We start from the raw sequence: 22,386 nt of genomic DNA, 5'->3' as shown, positions 1-22,386 counted from the left end.
AACGCAGCAAACAAACGAATATGGCTAAAAAAAGTAAAAACTATTCCAAAGTAGTCATAATCGCGTATGTTGTGCGGTCGATGACATCATCCTTTAAAGGCTCGTTTATACACATGTCACGTTGATTTGCTGACTGTTTATTTAAATAAAATAGGAACTGATAACCTGGAAAAAAAAGAGTAACAGTTTTAAGTGTAAGTTTGCACAATACATAAGTTGTTATGTAGTTAAGCAAGATTAAGGATAGTAACAATATACATATCCTTGAAGGCATCACAATCTGGTAATTGGAGATTAAAATATAACTGAGATGAAGATGTTGAGACCAAGCACGGATCATCTACAAGAATGAACAATATATTCATTTACCACATATCTAATATACATGGATTCAAATATATAATGGTTTATATAAACATACTTTTATAGGTTTGCACTTTGCAACAGGTCAAAACGATAACCACCATACTAGCTGCATAACTCTTGATTTCATCATCATTGTACTTGTGTGCAAGCTGACCCCACAAGGTAACATCGATTTCCATATAACTATATATTTTATTTGCATAAGGATAGTGTACAAAAAAAAAAAAGAAAAAAACACAAGGAGTACCAGAAAAAAAGAAAAAAAAAAAAAAAGCTTCAATAAACTTACGCTTGATTAGCCAAAACAATCTTTTGTAATTCCTTATTGCATGATTTCGATGTCTATACTTTAGCCTGACCCCATACACGTAGAACGCCAATAACATCTACATTTACACAACAGTTACACATAAAGAAGAGCACGTAATGAAAAAGTTTACACGAAAAAAACCTGTTAAATAGGTAGTGTCATTAACACGTGTTGGCAGAACGTTGAACGGTGTAAACTCAAACACATAGCATTTAAACAAATATGGACGCATATGGGAAGGACTAATGACTCATAAGGAAGCACGACAAATCAATGTATTCGATAGACATGACCCTCAACCAAACGATTATTAAATTGCTTTATCAAATGATGTGGAATTCGAGCATGTATTGCAGTTTCCTGAAAGCAATTAACTTGAATGATTAGAAAAATGTACTGTTCTAACATGCTTAGGTAAAGGTTGGCAGGGTAACTTGCATGCTCTCATTTGTCAAAATTAGATCACAAGACAATACACGATCTAAGACAGGGTTGTAGCTTGTCCATAACTGTGATTTGCAATATGTCAGTAATATGAGGAATCAACTCCGAATACCCCATTATCTGTGGAAGAAATCGTTAAAAGATGTATCAAATTTTCATTGTGTTGACAAAAGTTTTTAAAAACAACTAATTATACATAAAGAAGAAGAATCATTTCAGCAAATTTGACTCTTAATATAATTAGACCAAATGGACCACCTAAAAAAGGGGAAGTATCTAACTTTGTGGTAATATTTGGTTAAAAGCGTATCTAAAGTATTCTGATAACTTTATCAAAAGTTGAATAGCATAACGGAGATAAAGAATTATCTTATTCTTAACATTAATTTGATGCAATAAAAGAAGAAATGGTATAAATAAAATTTAACTTATACTAATAATAACATGCTCCCAAATAAAAACACCAAATTTTACTACACATTGTATGATGCAACATACTAACCGTAAAAACAACCAAACCCAGCCTATTTCATATTTCTTAAAACAATATAAGACCCATTAAAACAACCATCTAAACTATCATAAACAAACACACTTAAGCATCCAAACAAACCATTCAAAACAATGTTTGTTAACCGTCAAAACAATCATCTAAGACCATAGCTTTTCTAAACATTATCCACCAACAAAATATTCAATGAGACAGTTCTAAACAGACAAAGTTGAGAATGAAGATTAAAAGATAAAAACAACTTTGGAAACTATTCTAATGAATTAACAAATTTGATCTTCAACTCCATCGACGCACAAACTTGAGAATGAAGATCGTGAATTAGAGTCATCACTTCCACATCCTGCTTCCCTGAATCTTGGTTGTAGAGCACCATCAGATCACGAACATTCGTTGAAGACATTGACATCAACCTCCTTGTAACTTCATCCCAGTCTAAGTTTCCGATTTGCAAACCATCAAAACACCTTTTTAATTCCATTGCTGTAGCCTTTTCTTCGTAATACTGATCTTGATCTGTGAGTTGTTTTATTAGGCTCTTCTTCATATCTTCTTCAGCCTTAGATAATGATGTTGCCATTCTTCATAAAAAATACAAAATACGTTAGTACATGCCTTATAAACAATAATCACACAAAAATATAAACCTAAAATATATAGTAACCCCACACTAACACAATTATTTCCGCAGTCGGTTATATTAGGTTACCAAAAAGTGATTAAAACTTGCATTGAGAAGCAAACCCAAATTATAGCATGCTAACAAACGGTTAAAATAATTAAAAAAAAAACATGAAAATATGTTCCATTATTTTGTGAGAGATGTGGTTATATCATGTTCCATTATTTTGTGGGAGATCATGGGCTATATGTTCCAAATTATAGCACGCTAACCCGTACGTCCTTGCCATTTTCATTTCAATTGGAGAAGAAGACGTGGGGAGAAATCCAAGGAATGAAGAACCGTCTTCAACCTCCCTTTCCAGAACGAACATGGGAGGAAAAAAAGTAACTGCTTTTTAAGCTTATCGGACGGCCAATATTCAATACTGGTTCTTATCGGACGGTTAATATTCAATCTTGGATGTCCACATCTTTATCAGACGGTTATTATTCAATCTTGAATTTACATCGACGGCCAGAATTAAAACTCACTCTATGATAACCTATTAATATATGGTAACCTATTAATATAATTCGGTAAGGGATCCATTTGATTTCTTATATTCTCATATAGTCGCTAAAATTGAATAGATATTTATTTCCCAGATTTTAAACTTGAGCTTCACATTTATGCGGCTATTGAAATATTAAACGTCACCAAAAGCAAAACAATTGGTCCTCCATCAACCTCACGCAAGGTCATAGCCCAAGGCGCAGATAATAAAACCAGGAAAGGAATAGGACCACGTGTCGGGGAAACACACTCAGCGGAGTAACTCTTCAGGCGCGGAATGTGCGAATAGACGTTCCCGCGGACGCACGAGGCTTGAGTTAGTTACAACAGAAAGATTATCTTGCAAGAATCTAGACGTGCACCAAACGGGCAAAACAGCCTCGCCCGTTTTGCCCAGAATCAGTTCAAACAATCAGCAATATTTGGCCCAGAACATTACCCAAACCACCCATTTTTTAAGTAAATGGTGTTGGCCCAGAATCAGTTCAAACAATAATCAGCAATATTTGTGAAAAACTCTTCCATGATATATGATAATTAAAAGCACTGCATGCACACAAGTTCAAATTTAAAGAATCCCAAAAATTAAATAAACAAAGACGACAACTACATATCCAAGGCGAACAGAACAAAGCGGATTAGAATCTTCAAATAGGCCGGCCACCAAACTGCATTACATTCAAAAGAAACGGCAGTTATTAAATGCATACACTTATGAAACAAAAAGATACCAGGGACAGATAAATAAATGAAAACATACTAGAGGAAAGGAAACCAATCACGGATTCGGTGATACAAGAGTCTCAACATACATCATTCGACTTGACCTGTACTTCCAACTAGGATAACGAAAATAGCAATAATGTCTCAAGAAGTCCTCCGCGTTCAGTTTTTCAAAAGAATCATTGTCTTCCTCCAAAAAGGGAAGCCAATCGCCAGTACTCGTTGTGCAAATATGCGGGCTTATTTCAGAGTCCAATCGCCAGTAACGGCTAACAAAAGCCAGCTTCACCCACCCATCATCATCACCATCCATCCTCCACAGGTTACCCCACGAGGACAAGTGAAGGCGTCCATTGAGAACCGCAAACTTCCACAAAAAAAATATGCACCATGACCAGGGGGGAAACGTATTTTCCTAAAAGTTTCCTTCTTCACATCAAAGCATATAATATTGGCACGAATACATTTCACAATGAAATACAGGCAATCGCTCCAGAAAGTAGCCGGAGACCACCTGGGGCGGACCTCTAAAAACTGGAATGGCAATTGAATCTCTCTCCATGAATCCAATCTGTTGGAATAGATAAAAGCCCCCAAAGACCCCCCAACAACAAACATAGAAGCTTGTAATCGCCTGAAGAGTCAACATAAAAACCGATGGCACCATCAGAAGTAATCATGGTAAAATCAAAACGAAGGCGAGATGATAGCTTCCTGTAGGCACCCGTAAGTGGATTCCAAAAGGCTAACTTAGTAGATGTTTCCCCTGAGGCTAAACATACCAGCCCATCCAGGCTAGCTAAAATAAACTCGGCACTAGGATCAGGGGGGTTAGCGTTACAACGGCGCATGGATGTGGAACCATCAAACGTGCGGAAGGTGACCGCCGGCGGTTGGCCATCAAGTAAAAGAAGCTTATAGTCGTCGATGGTTACGTGGTGAAGGTGCATCCTAGCAAATGCAGGTGTCGATAGAAACGATTTCCATCGTTTGCAGACACACATGAAACGGCCTACTGACTTAGCTGCAAGTCTTGGTAGTATGTTGGATTCTATTAAATAAAGTGGAAGCTCAACCATGCTCTCCATCTTCTTGTGTTGTAAGATCAGTTTCAAACCCCAGGTTACAAACCAGTTCTTGCTCTAAAAACACCAAACGGTATTGCACATGAGGGTAAATTAGTCATTATTTTACCTATCCATAAGAAAAAAAATGAGTAACTAAACTAAACATATATAAAAAATTAAACACACACACACACACTCTCTCTCTCTCTCTCCCTCTAAACTCCTTGACTCTTTCTTCTTTCTCCAACAAAATATCCACCACCATTAACGACTCATCCCCACACCACCACCGGTCACCATCCAACCTCCGACAAGTACTAGGCCTGTTCACGAGCCGAGCCAAGCTCGAGCTGGAAATATGAGCTCAAGCTCGGGTCGGCTGGAGTCGATTTGGCTCGAGGTTTACAACAATCATATCATACAAACAACTAATTAAGCAGCAAACAGATTGATAGCAACAAAAAACTAATAAAGAAGCAAATCAGAGATTAAGGTTGTGGACCTGTGAATCGGTGACGGTGATTGATAGCAACATCAATGTGTAGCGGAATTAAGCAGCAAATCGGAGGAAAGCGACGTGAGGCGATGAGTTAGAATGAATGTGAGATTAGGGTTGTGAAGATGATAGATGTAACAGACGAATCGATGATAGATAGATAGATTGATAAATAAATTGTATTGGGCTGGGTTAATTAATTGAGAAAGGAAGCCCATGAATATAATTGGGGTACATAATTTTTATATGTATAATAAATTAAAATAAAATAGTTCGAGCCTATCGAGCGAGCTCGAGTCAAGCCAGGGCTAGCTCATGCTCGGCTTGTTTAGAAATCGAGTCAAGCTCTTTTTGAGCGAGCTTTCTCCGAGCTTTTTTCGAGCGAGCTTCCAGCCACGAGCTTTTTTCAAACGAGCTTTTTGAACAGCCCTACCGACAACCCAACGTGTGACCACAACCATCACCAATTCTGTGTGTATCGCCACCAAATCTGGCAACGAAAAGCCCTGATTTGGTAAAACACCACTACCACTAAATCCGGCCACCATCTCTCTCACACAATCGCACCCATAGCAACCACCGTCGCTCAGCGAATGAAGAAAAAATAGGGTCATCAACCACCACCATAGATTACGACCTAGATCTAGTCGGCGGTGGTGTCATCGTCTGACGGCCAGACGACAATGGTGAATATTTATTCTATATTTTTTACTTTACATATGTTTTTGTTTTGTTTTGATTTTTAAATATGTTAATATGACGAAATTTTATTTTGGGTTTAGTTTCGGAACCGTAACAAACATAACCGATACCGAATAACTTCGCGTTGACTCAATGTTCTTGTTTTAAATAAGTTTTATACATTAAATATGTTAATTAGACAAAATTAGATTTTAGGTTTAGTTCCTGGATCGTTACAAAACCTAACTGATACAGACCGAATTCGTGTGAACTCGTGGCCGCAGCGCCCGTATTTTACCGACCGAATAAAAGCCGTCTTAAATGTGTTATGGTTTTAAAGCATATGTTATACGAATGTCGTTACTGTTCAAGCGATCTAATGTATTTAGTTTACTGTCGGTACCGCAATGAACCTGTAACTCGTCGATGTTGTAACAAACCTAACCAATACCGGCCGAATTCGTGTCCAGGTGTCGCCGCAACAAGACGAGTCTGTTAGCACTTTACTACAAATTTGCCAAACATCAAATTTATTCTTCTATTGATTCTTGACTTCAATTCCTTACGGTATTAAAGTTCAATACTACATATTTTAATAAGTTAAAAACACATAAGAATTATAACAAGTTATAAAAAGTATTAAAGAAACAAAGTATATAGCAATCAAAAAATAAAAATAAAAGAATTATAACAAGTTAATTAAAAAACCTATAATGGGTTGATAAACAAAATAATAATAATAATAATAACAATATCAATAATAATAATAATAATAATAATAATGGTAGGGGGTTTGGATGAAATAATAAAGAGAAATGGTTTATTAGATATCAATCAAAATAAAGAAAATAAAGAAAACAAAGAAAATAAAGAAAATCTATTGTGGTAAATACTTTTAAAAATTCTTATGTTGGTAAATAATTTTCCGCCTTCATTTTGGTAAAAATAACTCCTGTTATACGATCCAAACAATGGCCAAATTTTTTAGACTGACCCAATAAAGTTACTTTACTATTTTAAAGTTTTAATAATATAAAGTAAATAACTATTTAACCATCAAGCTCAATGCTAAATTGGTATTATCAACACACTCTTGTAACTATAATTCTGAATTTAAGTTTGAATTGATGTTGTAAGAGACCCAAGTTCAAACCCTATCATTCCTATTAGTTTTTATGACACTTGGTGATGATAGGAGACTAGAGTGGAGATCGCTAGTTCGATCCTTGAACTGAGCGGGTTTTACCTCACCGCACGCCGTGCCTTTGGACGAGTGTTCAAGGGCTTCAGCCTTAGGTGAGGGTTTTCCCCGATTTGGTGATGAATGTATCCCGATGTGGTGAATTTCACAGTAGCCCATTTAAATGATTTGTTAGCCAAAACGCGCGTACGACTGCGCCGAAATGCGCATATCGCGAAACCGAACACATAATTCAGCGTAGAAACAAGCTAACGCGAAATCCAGCGCCAAAAATGCATGTAATGAAAAACCGGACGCATAACCAGCACCAGAACGCCCGTAACGCAAAACCATATGCGTAACAAGCGCTGAAACGCGCGTAACACGAAAACCAAAGGCGTAAACTGGCGTCAAAGTGCGCATAACGCGAAACCGAACGCATAATTCATCGTAGAAACACGCGTAACGTGAAACTGAACACGTAACCCAGCGCCAAAACGCGCGTAATGCAAAGCTGGACGCGTAACCCAGCGCTAAAACGCTTGTAACGCGAAATCAGACGTGTAACGTGCAGCTATAACTCGAAATGCGAAACCGACCGCTAAAAAAAATCATTGACCCGTTCAGACTCGAAACCCATTTTGACCCAACCCATTTCGACCCAAAACCCTTTTCAACATGAACCCGTTCCGACCCAAACCATAACAAACAACTTTCTTAATTGACCTATTCCGATTTTAACCCGTTCTGACCCAAACTTGTTTTGACCTATAACCCAAACCCACCCAGCCCGACCAATTTGCCACGTACCCCTGGTGGTTCCTTATCCCCATGCATATAGTTTGAAAACCAGTTTACCCGGACCAAGCCGATTTTTTACCCATCTTCAATTTGAATGTATCATTAAAATTTAAAATGTACGGGCAAGAGGCATGTTGACACACCATTCACACATTATGTATGATCTATATAGTAATACAGAACGTATAGATTTAAATGACTGGTGATAGTAATACAAACCTTACTAAAGTTGACTTTGTGACATTTATGTGTTATGTTGGAAGTCATACATGTATAACTTTATACGACCCATATGATAAATGCGGATGCCGTATGTACCCGTTTTCAAAGCACATGAATGAGTGAATACTTTTTAAAAAAATATATGGAATATCGTTTAGAAGAATCAACATCAAATACCAAACCAAGAGCAATCAATATTACATGTCTCAATTCCTATTATAACTGTTAATGATAATTTAGAAAAAAAAAATTTATGATATTGGTTTTTTTATATCAATCAACTTTCTTCATTCTAAAGTTTTGATTTTATAATCGTTTTATATGTGAGAGACTGAATTTTTTTCATGATTTTAATAATGCTTAAAGGATAAGATTTTATCATATGAGTTTTTAATTTTTATTATTTATAAGAAGTTAGGTATAGGTTTCTAAAAACAGTATGTATTACAAGTATTTGCATATTTAATTAAACCAAAATCCAAAATCAAATATAATATAGTTATATATATATATATATAACTAATAAAACTAGTGTTTGAAATGAGAAACAGCATTCTCATCCAACCCTTCATTTAATGTGAGATGTATTTTTATAATTCAGAGAGTGATTTAGGGTGGTGTGAGTGAAGAGTTTTTATATTTTAGAAAAAATAGTGATTTTTCTGTATATTTGAAAAGTTACTGTTCATCTCCTATAATTTTTTAATATATTTTGAGAGTGGTTGTGAGTGAAGGAAAGAGAAAAGGTAATGATAAAAGGTATAAAAAGTATTATTTAATTGAAATAAAGAGAGAAAATGAAGTAAGTTTTAGTGTAATGTTTGGTTTAGGGATATAAAATGAGATGAGAATGCTTTAAATGCAACTACCAGCTTGAACTCAACTAGAACTTAAAATTCAAATTCTAAGTTCTTTCACCAAACACAACATGGACCTATAAACCAAATGTGGTAAAGTACAAAACTTTTAAACCATTATTTAATGGACAAAATAAGAATGAATATAGTCATGGGTCAAAATTGAATTCATGAACAATGTTTCGGTTTTTATTATATTTTTATAACTGATCAGTTTCGGTTAAAAACATTTCCAGTTATTGTAACAGATGATTTATCGAATTATGATTAGCCGAAACGCTAAAAATATTAAACATTTTAATAATTAACACAATTACACATATTAATAAATCTTAAAAATGAAATCAAACACTTAGAATAATAACTTAGATGTCAAATGCCTTAGATTCATCCATTAATGAACCTTGCCTAAGCAGCACAACCTCCACAAACAATGTCCCTACAATCAAACATATTACATTATATTCATCAAATGAACATTAGACGGTATCGTTTAAGATTGATTGCTTGTTAAACCCATTTATGAGATAAGTAGTTTAGACGGGGTGCAAACGAGCCGAGCTACTCGTGATCGGCTCGTTAAAAAACTCGATCGAGCCGAGCTTCACTAATCGAGTTCGAGACGGCTCGTGAGCCTAAATGAGCCTAACATTTATATAATTTTTTAAAATAGTTGTTTAATAGTAATTAATTAATATATATAATGTTATGAATAAATAAATAAAAATAACTAAATAATATATATTATTTTATACATGAAATTATAATAGAAAAAAAAATATATAAATATAATTAGAATTATATAAAAAAATAATTGATAAACAGTAAACGAGCCGAGCTCGAGCTTGAAAATCTACTCACGAGCCGAGCTCGAGCTCGAGCTTTGTGTAAGTTAAACGAGCCGAGCTCAATAAAAATAATTAGATGGTACATACACGAATGAGCAACCATAGCTTCTTCGCCTTTTCATAGTCATCACCGCCTCCTCCTTCATACGTCGCGGTTGTAGCACCGCCTTGATGGCGGCATCAAAAACCGCTTTAACATTCTAAAAAGTAGAAAAATATAAGTAACTTTTTTTTTCTAAAAAAACCGGTTTTAATGTTTAATATTATATAACATATCTAGCACCTGTTGAGTCTTGGAGCTGCATTCGATTTAAGCAGCTGCACCGATTTGTTTCCTTAAATCCTCCCCCTAAACATAAATAATATCATTAGAGTTCAGTTTGACTTTTATGAGTCAAAGAGGTCAACTTGAATTTGAATATGAAAAAATTGATGAATTAGAACTTCTGAATATGTGATAGCATTAGAATCCATATGATTACGAAGATCTGTAAACAAATGACAAGAAAACATTCCGTAATCTTGATTATACACTTACTTTTCAAGAAACCGAAATTGCTAAAACATGTATAAGAAAAGTTAACATTTTTTTGTTACCTAATTTTGTTCCCACGAGCACAACGGGAACATTCGGTGCGAATCTCCGAAGCTCGGGCATCCACTATAATAAGAGTAAAATTATATAAAGTTCAATGGCCTCATGTAAAATAATATTAATAGATCAATAAAATAAGCATCAATTTGAAAATGGTATCTTTTTCTTTTTCAAGATTCAAGATTCTTATGATGCAGAATTTGAAATCAGGAAGACCCACTTTACATTTTGAATATTATTTCAAATTCCTTTAAAATTTATTATTTAACTATTAGCAGTGTTTTCTTTAGCTGGACGTCTTACTGGTTCACCGGTCAGGCCGTTTTCAAAAGCCAGAAAAAACATAAATAACTGAAACAAAATTTTAAAAAAAGTTCATCTTTTGGCGTGGATTTGCAGTGTTAACAAAGCATAGTAGTAAATGAATCACTAAACGAGATTTTCGAATAAAAAAGTATGTTTAATTTTCATATATTAAAAGAGGGTACCTTCTTGAGGACATTCTCATAGCTTGCTCTACTGATTAAAGAAAAGGCCAACACAAAAATGTCTGCACCTCTGTAACTTAATGGTCTTAATCTGCTATAATCTTCTTGACCTTAAAAATCAAAACTTTATTGTCATAAAGAAAGCTAAAACACACAAAGAAAGACTGGAAATTTTGGATCTTTAATGCATACCAGCAGTATCCCAAAGTCCCAAATTTACAATACTTCCATCCACAGCAACATTGGCAGAGAAATTGTCAAATACAGTTGGAATATAGTCCTGCAAATAAACCCAAAAATGAGTTAAAGAACCAAAAAGATTCAAACTTGAATGCAAGAAACCAAAATTAGACCAAAGCAACATGTGATCATCAAGAAAAAGGAGTTTATTTACATTTTATATGTCATATATATAAGTCTAATATGCAAGTCAGAAAGCTCAAAAATACAATCTTTAATTCAAGAAACCCCAAAATTAGAATAAACCATCAAGCAATCATCAAGTAAATGGAGTTTATTTACATTTTATAAGATACCCATAAATAATGGTGTATAAGTGTGATATGCAAGTGAAAGAGCCCAAACACTACTCTTGGATTTTAATTAAAAAACAAAGAAAAAAACTTTAATGCAAGAAATCCAAAATTACAACTAACCAACATGAAATCATCATGTAAATGGAGTTTATTTACATTTTATAAAATACCCATTAATAATTAAGAACAATAAAGGGTGCATAGCCCAAATATACAAACTTTAATTCAAGAAACACCAAAATTAGAACAAACCAACATGTAATCATCAAGAAAATGGAGTTTATTTACATTTCTTGATATACCCACAAATTATCAAGAACATTTAAGGGTAAAAATCCCATATATGTTATATGTATACATGTCTAGAGAGAGAGAGAGACTGACAGTGGGAAACTTGTTACTGGTGTAACAAATGAGCATACAAGTTTTACCAACAGCTCCATCTCCAACACATACACATTTTATGAACTTTGAAGCACTCATCTTGATTGAGCTTTTGGCTACAAGGGTGAGTGAGTGTTTATTTAAGAAAAAGGTTGAAACTTTGAACAGAAAAGACAATGCTGAATGAGTATATTTAATATGGAGACAAATTGACAGAGTATATGTAGATATGTCCAGACACAGAGAGGCCGGCCTTACTCCAAGTCTTGAATTTGAAGACAAAATTTATACTTCACAAATCTACAATATTTTGTTATTTTATTAGCCATGTATAATTGATTTTAAATAATCTTAATTGTGTCATATTGATAAATAACAGTCTCAACTTTACACTTGGCTGGTTAAAATCCTAACTAAAGGCATATTTTTTTCAATGATCCGCGACTAACAGATAGTTAACTTCGTTAGTTTGTTGCTTACATGACATGTCTAGTGGGCTGTCGGAAAGAAATGCACCAATTATTTAAAACTAATTTTCTTAAAAAGAAACATATGATTATTGCCACGTAATGTTGTCACATAGATGTTATTGATAACTAGGCGCACTACGTAAGCATCAGACTAATTGATGGGTTAACTCCGGTAGTCGCGGACCGTTGGTTAAAAATACACCTTTAGTTGAGACCGTCGGCAGCTAAGAGTAAAGTTGGAACTGTAATTTGCCAATAGCCATAATTGAAATTATTTAAAACTAATTTCCCTTTTTATATAAAATATATAAATTTGTATCAGTAATAAACTTTATTGTTAAAAATTGATATATTTGTTTTTCTATTATTTTTTAAAATGTTTATGTATTTATAATTGGACAAACCTTTTACAAGTTTACATATAAACGTTGATTAACCTTCCGCCACTTTTAACGTTATTTTCACGAGATTAGTAAAATAACGTCAAAATTAGTGCAATTTTACTTTTGCCCACCCGAGGGTTCACACATATATACATTATATGCGCGCACCGCAAGCAGGGCGTATAAGTTGCACTATTCAATTTATTTATTTATTTAATTTTTAAATACTTTGAGTTATATATGATACGGATATAAGTAGGTCCTATTGAAATTGAAAATGCCAACGAAAGTCAAGATCCGAATATAAATGATACGGATAAAAACATTCAGAGTTGGAGTGGTCATGACAATTAGAGTAATGTTGATCTTTCTTTTGGCGTCAAGGACATTCGGAATTTCATCTCTGATGATACTTTTTTAGTTAAAGAGAATAATGGGGACATTTATTCTATATATTTTGATATTGAAAATCAAATTTTTGAGATTGACAATGATCCTTCTTTTTGTAGTGAACTAGCAAGTTCTTTTTATCGGAATTCTAGTTATCTGAATAATGGATCTAAGAGTAAGAATACCGACAATGATCCTTCCATGAATGATCCTTCCATGAATGATACTCAGTATACTTGGAATAATCACATGAATAGTTGCATTGACAGTTATCTTCAGTCTCAAATCTGTATTGATAGTTACACTGTAAGTGGTAGTGACAATTCCAGTCACAATTACATTTCTAGTTCCATTTGTGGTGAAAGTGGAAATAGTAGTCAAAACGCGGATGCCAGAACGAGTGATCAAATTATACGAGAAAGTTCTACTGATCTGGAAAGTTCTACTGATCTAGAAAGTTCTACTGATCTGGATGTAACTCAAAAATACAAGCATTTGTGGGTTCAATGCGAAAATTGTTATGGATTAAATTATAAGAAATTTTTTAAATCAAAAATGAATCTTTGTGAACAATGTGGATATCATTTGAAAATGAGTAGTTCAGTTGGGAGCCTATGGATGAAGACATGGTCTCTCTGGATCCCATTGAATTTCATTCGGAGGAGGAGCCTTATAAAAATCGGATCGACTCTTATCAAAGAAAGACAGGATTAACCGAGGCTGTTCAAACAGGCATAGGGCAACTAGACGGTATTAACGTAGCAATTGCGGTTATGGATTTTCAGTTTATGGGGGGTAGTATGGGATCCGTAGTTGGGGAGAAAATTACCCGCTTGATTGAATACGCTACTAAAGAATTTCTACCTCTTATTATAGTGTGTGCTTCTGGAGGGGCACGCATGCAAGAAGGAAGTTTGAGCTTGATGCAAATGGCTAAAATCTCTTCTGCTTTATATGATTATCAATCCAATAAAAAGTTATTCTATGTACCAATCCTTACATCTCCTACTACCGGTGGGGTGACAGCTAGTTTTGGTATGTTGGGGGATATCATTATTGCTGAACCCAATGCCTACATTGCCTTTGCGGGTAAAAGAGTAATTGAACAAACATTGAATAAAACAGTACCCGACGGTTCACAAGCGGCTGAGTATTTATTCCAGAAGGTCTTATTCGATTTAATCGTACCACGTAATCCTTTAAAAAGCGTTCTGAGTGAGTTATTTCAACTCCACACTTTCTTTCCTTTGAATCAAAATTAAAACATTCAGTTCAATTATTTTGAGCAAACAAGTAATTAGTTTATCTAATTAGTTTATCGGAATCCAAGTAAAAATTAGACGAATGGGGTTTTCTTTGTTGACATAAGATCTAATTGTATAAAGAATCAAAAGTCACATCAAATTGAAAATCCGTCCCCTTTTCTATATTCATTATTATTTATCAACAAGATAAAAGATGAAATTCTTATTTTCGTAAAGTAAAAAAAAAAAAAAAAGATCTTCTTCTCGTCATATATAATTCAAATCTATTAAATATAGAATTTTTTATCTTTCTATATCTTACGATAATCCTATTTTGACTAAGAATCCCTACTGGATGGGATTCTAACAAACCCTTCAATATAATTCAATATAAATAGAATCTAACTAAGTAGAATCTAATTCATTTTTAATAAGCTTTTTGCTTAATAAATGAAATTCGAAGACAAGAGCAAAAAATGAAGAAAAAAATATCTCATCCATATCCTTTCAAATCCTTCATGTAGAAAGATAAAAAACTACATTATATACTCACTTAGATAGATACTTATATCTATATAATAATAATAATTCTCAAATTATAATAAGTAAGATATCCTTATATATAATAAGATATCTTTATATTCTAAATTGATATTATAAATAATAAATATAAAATCTAAATAATAATAACAGGTACAAATAGTCAATCGAGGTACCCATTCTATGACAACTCTTAACTTTCCCTCTATTTTGGTCCCTTTAGTAGGCCTAGTATTTCTGGCAATCGCAATGGCTTCTTTATTTCTTCATGTTCAAAAAAACAAGATTGTTTAGAGCCGATGGCACAAAATCTCATCTATTTTTTTTACGTTTGTATCATAACACAGATATCCTTTAGCAAAATATGGTATAAGCGGCTTCCGCCGAAAAATTCTTATGTCTCCAGAAAATGCTATATTTTAGCTATTTTCAAATAAACCCGAATCGGCGGATGGCTGAGCTGTAAAGCCGGTCTATCTATATGTATGTGGCTATCTTTAGTGAGTGATACGAAGGGTATGTTATTAGTTTAGATCTAACCAATTTAATGAATTACTCCTAAAGGTTCACATCAAACTAGTTCAAACTAGTGCTAGTTGATGCGAGTTACTTCGGAAACAAACAGACTAAAGTCAAATTCATTTGGGGTATTCTCTCAATTCCAAAAAAGCAACGGGATCAAGTATGAGTTGTCGATCAGAACATATATGGATAGAACCTATAAAGGGGGCTCGAAAAATAAGTAATTTATGCTGGGCTATTATCCTTTTTTTAGGTTCATTAGGATTCTTGTTGGTTGGAACCTCGAGTTATCTTGGTAGAAATTTGATATCTTTCTTTCCGTCTCAGCAAATCGTTTTTTTTTTCACAAGGAATTGTGATGTCTTTCTATGGGATCGCGGGTCTTTTTATTAGCTCCTATTTGTGGTGCACAATTTCGTGGAATGTAGGTAGTGGTTATGATCGATTTGATATAAAAGACGGAATAGTGTGTATCTTTCGTTGGGGATTTCCTGGAAAAAATCGTCGGGTCTTCCTCCGATTTCTTATAAAAGATATTCAATCCGTCAGAATAGAAGTTAAAGAGGGTATTTATGCTCGGCGTGTCCTTTATATGGATATAAGAGGCCAGGGAGCCATTCCATTGACTCGTACTGATGAGAATTTTACTCCACGGGAAATGGAACAAAAAGCTGCGGAATTGGCCTATTTCTTGCGTGTACCAATTGAAGTATTTTAATTTGAAGTTATTTTACCGAGAAATGAATGCTTTCTCAGCAGGAGGGCAAAAATGCATGAATCCTCTTTTTCTAGAACATAACTTAATTGATGTTTCTTCAGAACATTCATTCGAGTTAAAGCAGACTATATGGAACAAGTATAAAAAAAACTATTTGGGGTATCTTTTATATGTATCGATATATACACAACTCAATTAAATAAAAAATGAATAAAAAATCGAAATATCTCATAATAAACCATTTCGAAATAAGGAAATATCCCCCCATTTGACTTGCTTTTTACTTGTTGGAATTGAGACTTTATATTCAGATAGATAATATCTTGTCATTTTTTCGACGCTTCTTTTTGTGCTCCTTAATGACCAAAAAATTGGATCTCTTATAATGATAACTAGCCAATTTCTTTCTGTCGTTTTTCGCCACCCTTTTTTCATTTCACAAGATTCTTCAGAAAATTCCCTCAATTCTTCTATCCCTGACTACTCATAGTCAGTTAAATTTTTTAGAAATCTTAGCTATTTTTATCTAATGATAGAAAAGGAGTTCTTTCGTATCAAAATATTAAAAATATTTATATTCATTATTGAAATTGAATATTGAATTTTAGATTGAATTTTCGGGGCATTCATCGAAAGGAGATATGTGCTTCGAATTTTACTTTCGAATTTTACTATAGGGAAACAATACTTTTTTATTCTTTATTATTTATTCATTCGAATTTTTCGTCTATTTCTGTCTTTTTTTCTAGATTCAAGGCCTAAGAAATCACAAATCAAAAATAGTGAATAGATTCATAGGTTCGATAACTTGTAATAGAACTGATGCGTGAGAGAAATATTAGATTACATAGAGTCGACGAATGAGATGGGTTCATTAACAATTCACAGATGAAAAAATGGCAAAAAAGAAAGCATTCACTCCTCTTTTATATCTTGCATCTATAGTATTTTTGCCCTGGTGGATTTCTCTCTTATTTCAAAAAAGTCTGGAATCGTGGGTTACTTATTGGTGGAATCCTAGTCAATCCGAAACTTTTTTGAATGATATTGAAGAAAAGAGTATTTTAGAAAAATTCATAGAATTAAAGGAACTCCTCTTCTTAGAAGAAATGATCAAGGAATACTCGGAGACACATCTACAAAACCTTCGTATAGGAATTCACAAAGAAACAATCCAATTAATCAAGATACACAATGAGGGTCGTATTCATACGATTTTGCAATTCTCGACAAATATAATATGTTTGTCGAGATGATGATCAAGAAATGATCATCATTTCTCGAGATGATGATCAAGAAATGATCATCAATTCTCGACAAATATAATATGTTTGTCGAGAATTTTGCAATTCTCGACAAATAGAAGAAATGATCAAGGAATACTCGGAGACACATCTACAAAACCTTCGTATAGGAATTCACAAAGAAACAATCCAATTAATCAAGATACACAATGAGGGTCGTATTCATACGATTTTGCAATTCTCGACAAATATAATATGTTTCATTATTCTAAGTGGTTATTCTATTTTGGGTAATAAAGAACTTGTTATTCTTAACTCTTGGGCTCAGGAATTCCTATATAACTTAAGTGACACAATAAAAGCTTTTTCTCTTCTTTTATTAACCGATTTATGTATTGGATTTCATTCGCCCCATGGTTGGGAATTGATGATTGGCTTTGTCTACAAGGATTTTGGATTTGTTCATAATGATCAAATTATATCTGGCCTTGTTTCAACTTTTCCAGTCATTCTAGATACAATTTTCAAATATTGGATTTTTCGTTATTTAAATCGCGTATCTCCGTCACTTGTAGTGATTTATCATTCAATGAATGACTAAAAAATAGTCTACTTAATCCAATTATAATGTTTCTTACTTTGCAGTTGTACATAAGCAAAACATTGAAAATTGCTTTCTATTTCTACCCATCCCGGAGATTCATCCTATATTCCTATATATTAATCGAGTCAAATTATTCCAGTAAATAACAGAATCGTGGATAGGAAACTCCATTAGTGACCTACCCCAATTTTTTGTAGAAATTTTCGGGATCAATGATTGGACCATGCAAACTAGAAATAATTTTTCTTGGATAAAGGAACAGATTACTCGATCTATTTCCGTATCGCTCATGATATATATAATAACTCGTACACCCATTTCAAATGCATATCCCATTTTTGCACAGCAGGGTTATGAAAATCCACGAGAAGCGACTGGACGTATTGTATGCGCCAATTGCCATTTAGCTAATAAACCGGTGGATATTGAGGTTCCGCAAGCGATACTTCCCGATACTGTATTTTAAGCAGTTGTTCGAATTCCTTATGATACGCAACTGAAACAAGTTCTTGCTAATGGTAAAAAAGGGGCTTTGAATGTAGGGGCTGTTCTTATTTTACCAGAGGGTTTTGAATTAGCCCCTCCCGATCGTATTTCCCCCGAGATAAAAGAAAAGATGGGTAATATGTCTTTTCAGAGCTATCGCCCCAATCAAAAAAATATTCTTGTCATAGGCCCTGTTCCTGGTCAGAAATATAGTGAAATGACCTTTCCTATTCTTTCCCCGGACCCCGCTACTAAGAAAGACGTTCACTTCTTAAAATATCCTATCTACGTAGGTGGAAACAGGGGAAGGGGCCAGATTTATCCTGACGGGAGCAAAAGTTGCACTATTCAATTTATTTATTTATTTAATTTTTAAATACTTTGAGTTATATAACTCAAAGTATTTAAAAATTAAATAAATAAATAAATTGAATAGTGCAACTTATACGCCCTGCTTGCGGTGCGCGCATATAATGTATATATGTGTGAACCCTCGGGTGGGCAAAAGTAAAATTGCACTAATTTTGACGTTATTTTACTAATCTCGTGAAAATAACGTTAAAAGTGGCGGAAGGTTAATCAGGCATCATGTGGTGGCGTTGATAGCCGAAAGACAAGGGCACATGCACCGATCAGCCGGTGTCCCGATGATTGAGTGCTATGTGCCTTATGTCCAAGGCTTGATGCAAAACTACTATCGAGCCGGGGGTCTCATCGGAAGCAGCCTCTCTATCCCTATGGGATAGAGGTAAGGCTGTCTACATTTTACCCTCCTCAGACCCTACCATAGCATTGCTATTGGTGGGATATACTGAGTACGATGACGATGATGATGAATAGTGCAACTTATTATATTTTCAAGTCTTTCTTCATATACTTTAACCCAAAAGCCACTTAAGTACCCACATATATGATCCTTCGCATTCCTGTCTATGACTGTCTTCATTAACCTCTTATTAAAGTTGGTCTTAACATATAAGTAGATGCCTTAAACGTTTTATAACTGAAGAGGTAGGTCCCAGCAGAGCCCAGTTGGACCCGCAAGACTCACCTTAAAGAGGGACGTCTGCGCAAGGACCAACTGGTTCCGCAGGACCCACCATGCTCAGAGATGAAGACCTTACGCGCAATACGCTAGCTGTTCCCGCAGGGAAAGCCTCCCAATGGTGAAGTACCCCGCCTGTCCCCGCAGCTGCGGATACAAGCCATCAGGGAAGGCTACCCGCACTAATAGCAAGGCTACACGCACAAGGCACTAACTCTCAATAATTCAGTGTCACCTGAAGGAATGAGCAAGGCGGGAATACTCCTGCCCAAATGAGCCAGTCCGTATGCTTCTAGAAGATCTTTTGTACTATACCTGCCAAGGTATGGACAAAATAGACAAGATCTGACCAAAGCAGCCCATGAACCAATCACAGGGTGACAGCTCACCGACAACAGTACGAGGAGCATGCTCTAGTACTGTTTGTCACTATTAGCCGCTGCCTACTCACCAACCCTTGTCGTGGCACGCACATAGCCTGCAGTTGGTGGAAAGGGAACAGTACACAGCCGGCCTTGTCACTATCAGCCGCTGCCTACCCACCAACCGGCATGGCACGTGCGTAGCTCATAGTTGGTAGAACAGGAATATTATACAGCTGGCTGTACCTGCTTGGAAACCTACCTTCGGCTATAAATACTCCAACACCTTGGAACGGTATCATCATCTTGTATTTTACCTTCACTAGCTATTTCTCTCAATATACACTTATATTCAGAGCAATCTAGTCTGATTCTCACGCCGGAGGGTGGTCACAAGAAGGAACCCCCCCCTTCTCAGTGACGAGCTCACGGTGTCTGTTTTGCAGGTCATCTGAAGAACATCCTTCTTTGCCGGACCTAACCCTCGTGGGAAACATTACTTAACCCCCAGATTATCCATAATCTACTCGGGATCACTTAGTGTTTCTTCAATAACTCTCATATTCTCTCTCTAAGTTTACCACATTCTTCGTCATTGAGTAATCCTCGAGCAGCTTCAACTTATTGTTCTTAATTCCCGCTCCGAAAAAATGTGTGATTATAGATTTTGATAAACTTCTTTCAAACTTTCGTCGGATAACATTCTAAGGATTTAACTTGTAAATATATTATATATTAATAATTTAATCAAATGGAAAAGTCATGATAGTTGAGCCACTTTATTGACTATTTTGGTCATCCTCATTTTGAAATCTAAAAAAGATCCTTTCATTTGAAATGTGTACAGCAGGTAACATGACTGTTTATTGTGAGTTGCAAATAAAATTGAAATATTGCATTATTTAAAAGGATTTAATATTTATTTTTGTTAAAAAAATAGAGTTTGTTAAAAAATAGAGTTTTTATTTTTGTTAAAAAAAATACATAAAAAAAGGTGTTGTTACCTTTTAAGGTGTAGGCTTTGAGAATTAAAGAAACAAAAAACTGTTTGTTTAATATGGCTTAAGATTGAGGACAACTGTAAAAAAAAACTAAAAAAGTGAAATTTTTTAAAACTCAAGAAAGATGATGAACTTTGACCTTTGACTTGTTTAGCATCTCTAGCTAAAATTTACATAAAATTAGAATAAAAGATTATCTTTTTAAAACATGCTTACATAATTTGTTTATTTTAATACAACTTTAAATACAATACCGATATTTGACGAATTTTTGTCTACAGTACCGGTACTGAACCAAACATTTTCGGTACAAATACCAAGTTTTTTAAAAAATCGAGATTGGAAAATTCGGGATCGGTGTCGATATCGTACCGGTACCAAGCTCATCCCTAGTTAAGTTTCTATGTGTTTTAAGACAATAATATATCATCACACGACAAGTTTTTAAAACTCAAAACCATTTTTAAAACTTACGAATAAAGTGAATATTTTTTTAAAAAAAACTTAGGACCATTTTATAATCTTAATTTGATAGGAAAAAATTGAATAATTTTTTTAAAAAAAACTTATGACCGATTTTTATAATCTTTATTTGTTAAAATTGAATAAATTTAGTTTTTTTTTATAATCTTAATTAGTTTTTTTTTTAAGAAGATTGATCATCTCCGCAAGTGTTGACTCGATTCGAGCCAACGACTCGTTCCATTTTTGAGCGTCCATATATAGAGGGATCAAGACCGCTCTGATACCTATTGATACGAACCTAATCGTTCATCAAGTGGTTCAAAGAAAATAAACGAAAACCAGATTAACAAATAGAAAGAAAATTCAGACTAATTCATATTCTTCATTCCTAATCCTTGAGAATGCCAACTTAGGCTTTATATAGCCTTACAAATAAACCTACACAACTAGAAATAGAAAAACTACTTACCCCACTAATTACTTGAACAACCTAAAATAAAGGAAAACAAATACATGAAATATAATGCAAGGAAAATGGAACGTGGGATTAGTGTTGCATGATTAACTTGGGTTCAGGGCACATAACAGGAAAGTAGATTAAAAATGAACCCCAAAAACAAAAAAAAAACAAACAAAAAGTTTATATTCACTAAGAATATCTCACTAATCAATTGGAGACGCTCAAAGGTTTTGTACGGCTAGGTTGAGTTGGGCTAGTTGACGGGGTCATTTATCACCCTGTACAGAACACCTAGTTAATTCTTTGTTTATCGGCCGTTCGAAAAAAAACCAATGTGGTAATTAACTAATCAATGGAGTAATCATCTTCTCTCTAAGACGGTGAAGGCCAACACAAATTCTTCCTTCTAACAATGTAAACAATGTAGAAGAAATAGTCACAATCGTCTCTCACTAATAACACAGTGATTGCGTGTTAAATTTCTCACTAGGCAAAATATTGATCACCTCGCAATCGTCTCACAAATACATGTGTTGATCATACCCCACATCTCGCAATCGTCTAACTAATCTAGGCAGTGATCACCTAGAATACTCCATAGCTTTCATGCTTAAGACACATTAATACAATTCAAAAGACCCAAGAAAACAACCACAACAAGAACCATAAAGATATTATTTTAATTCCCATTTATTTCAACTATTTTTTAACCAACCACAAACCTCAAACTCCATAATAACCAAAACACCAAAAGCTTAACATATTA

The 22,386-nt window shown here is 34.4% G+C and overlaps 1 protein-coding gene across 1 annotated transcript; it reads right to left on the bottom strand.

Annotated features, from left to right (window-relative positions):
• Positions 1 to 9,102: 9,102 nt before the first annotated feature.
• LOC143548928 (rac-like GTP-binding protein ARAC7) lies at positions 9,103 to 11,823 on the bottom strand. The gene is made up of 8 exons (XM_077039965.1): positions 11,687 to 11,823; positions 10,959 to 11,046; positions 10,767 to 10,876; positions 10,281 to 10,344; positions 10,128 to 10,171; positions 9,967 to 10,032; positions 9,771 to 9,883; positions 9,103 to 9,274 (listed from the first exon to the last, which is right to left on the bottom strand). The coding sequence occupies exons 1-6, from the start codon at positions 11,783 to 11,785 to the stop codon at positions 9,994 to 9,996; spliced, it is 444 nt and encodes a 147-aa protein (XP_076896080.1). The 5' UTR covers positions 11,786 to 11,823; the 3' UTR covers positions 9,103 to 9,274; positions 9,771 to 9,883; positions 9,967 to 9,993.
• Positions 11,824 to 22,386: the final 10,563 nt, after the last annotated feature.

This window comes from Bidens hawaiensis, unplaced genomic scaffold (assembly GCF_021521415.1).
Source record: "Bidens hawaiensis isolate Kalapana, Puna unplaced genomic scaffold, B.hawaiensis_p1.1 tig00015320_1, whole genome shotgun sequence".
Taxonomy (NCBI): Eukaryota; Viridiplantae; Streptophyta; class Magnoliopsida; order Asterales; family Asteraceae; genus Bidens; species Bidens hawaiensis.
Note: the sequence above shows the minus strand (reverse complement) of the source record. Positions and strands in the feature narration are given on the sequence as shown.

What these genes read in the sequence shown, in the direction of transcription:
- LOC143548928 (XM_077039965.1), bottom strand. Translation starts at nt 11,785, where the DNA reads ATGAGTGCTTCAAAGTTCATAAAATGTGTATGTGTTGGAGATGGAGCT. An exon ending in CCAGTAACAAGTTTCCCACT is followed by an intron (nt 11,047 to 11,686) that starts GTCAGTCTCTCT and finishes GTTTATTTGCAG; the next exon opens with GACTATATTCCAACTGTATT. An exon ending in GGGACTTTGGGATACTGCTG is followed by an intron (nt 10,877 to 10,958) that starts GTATGCATTAAA and finishes TTGATTTTTAAG; the next exon opens with GTCAAGAAGATTATAGCAGA.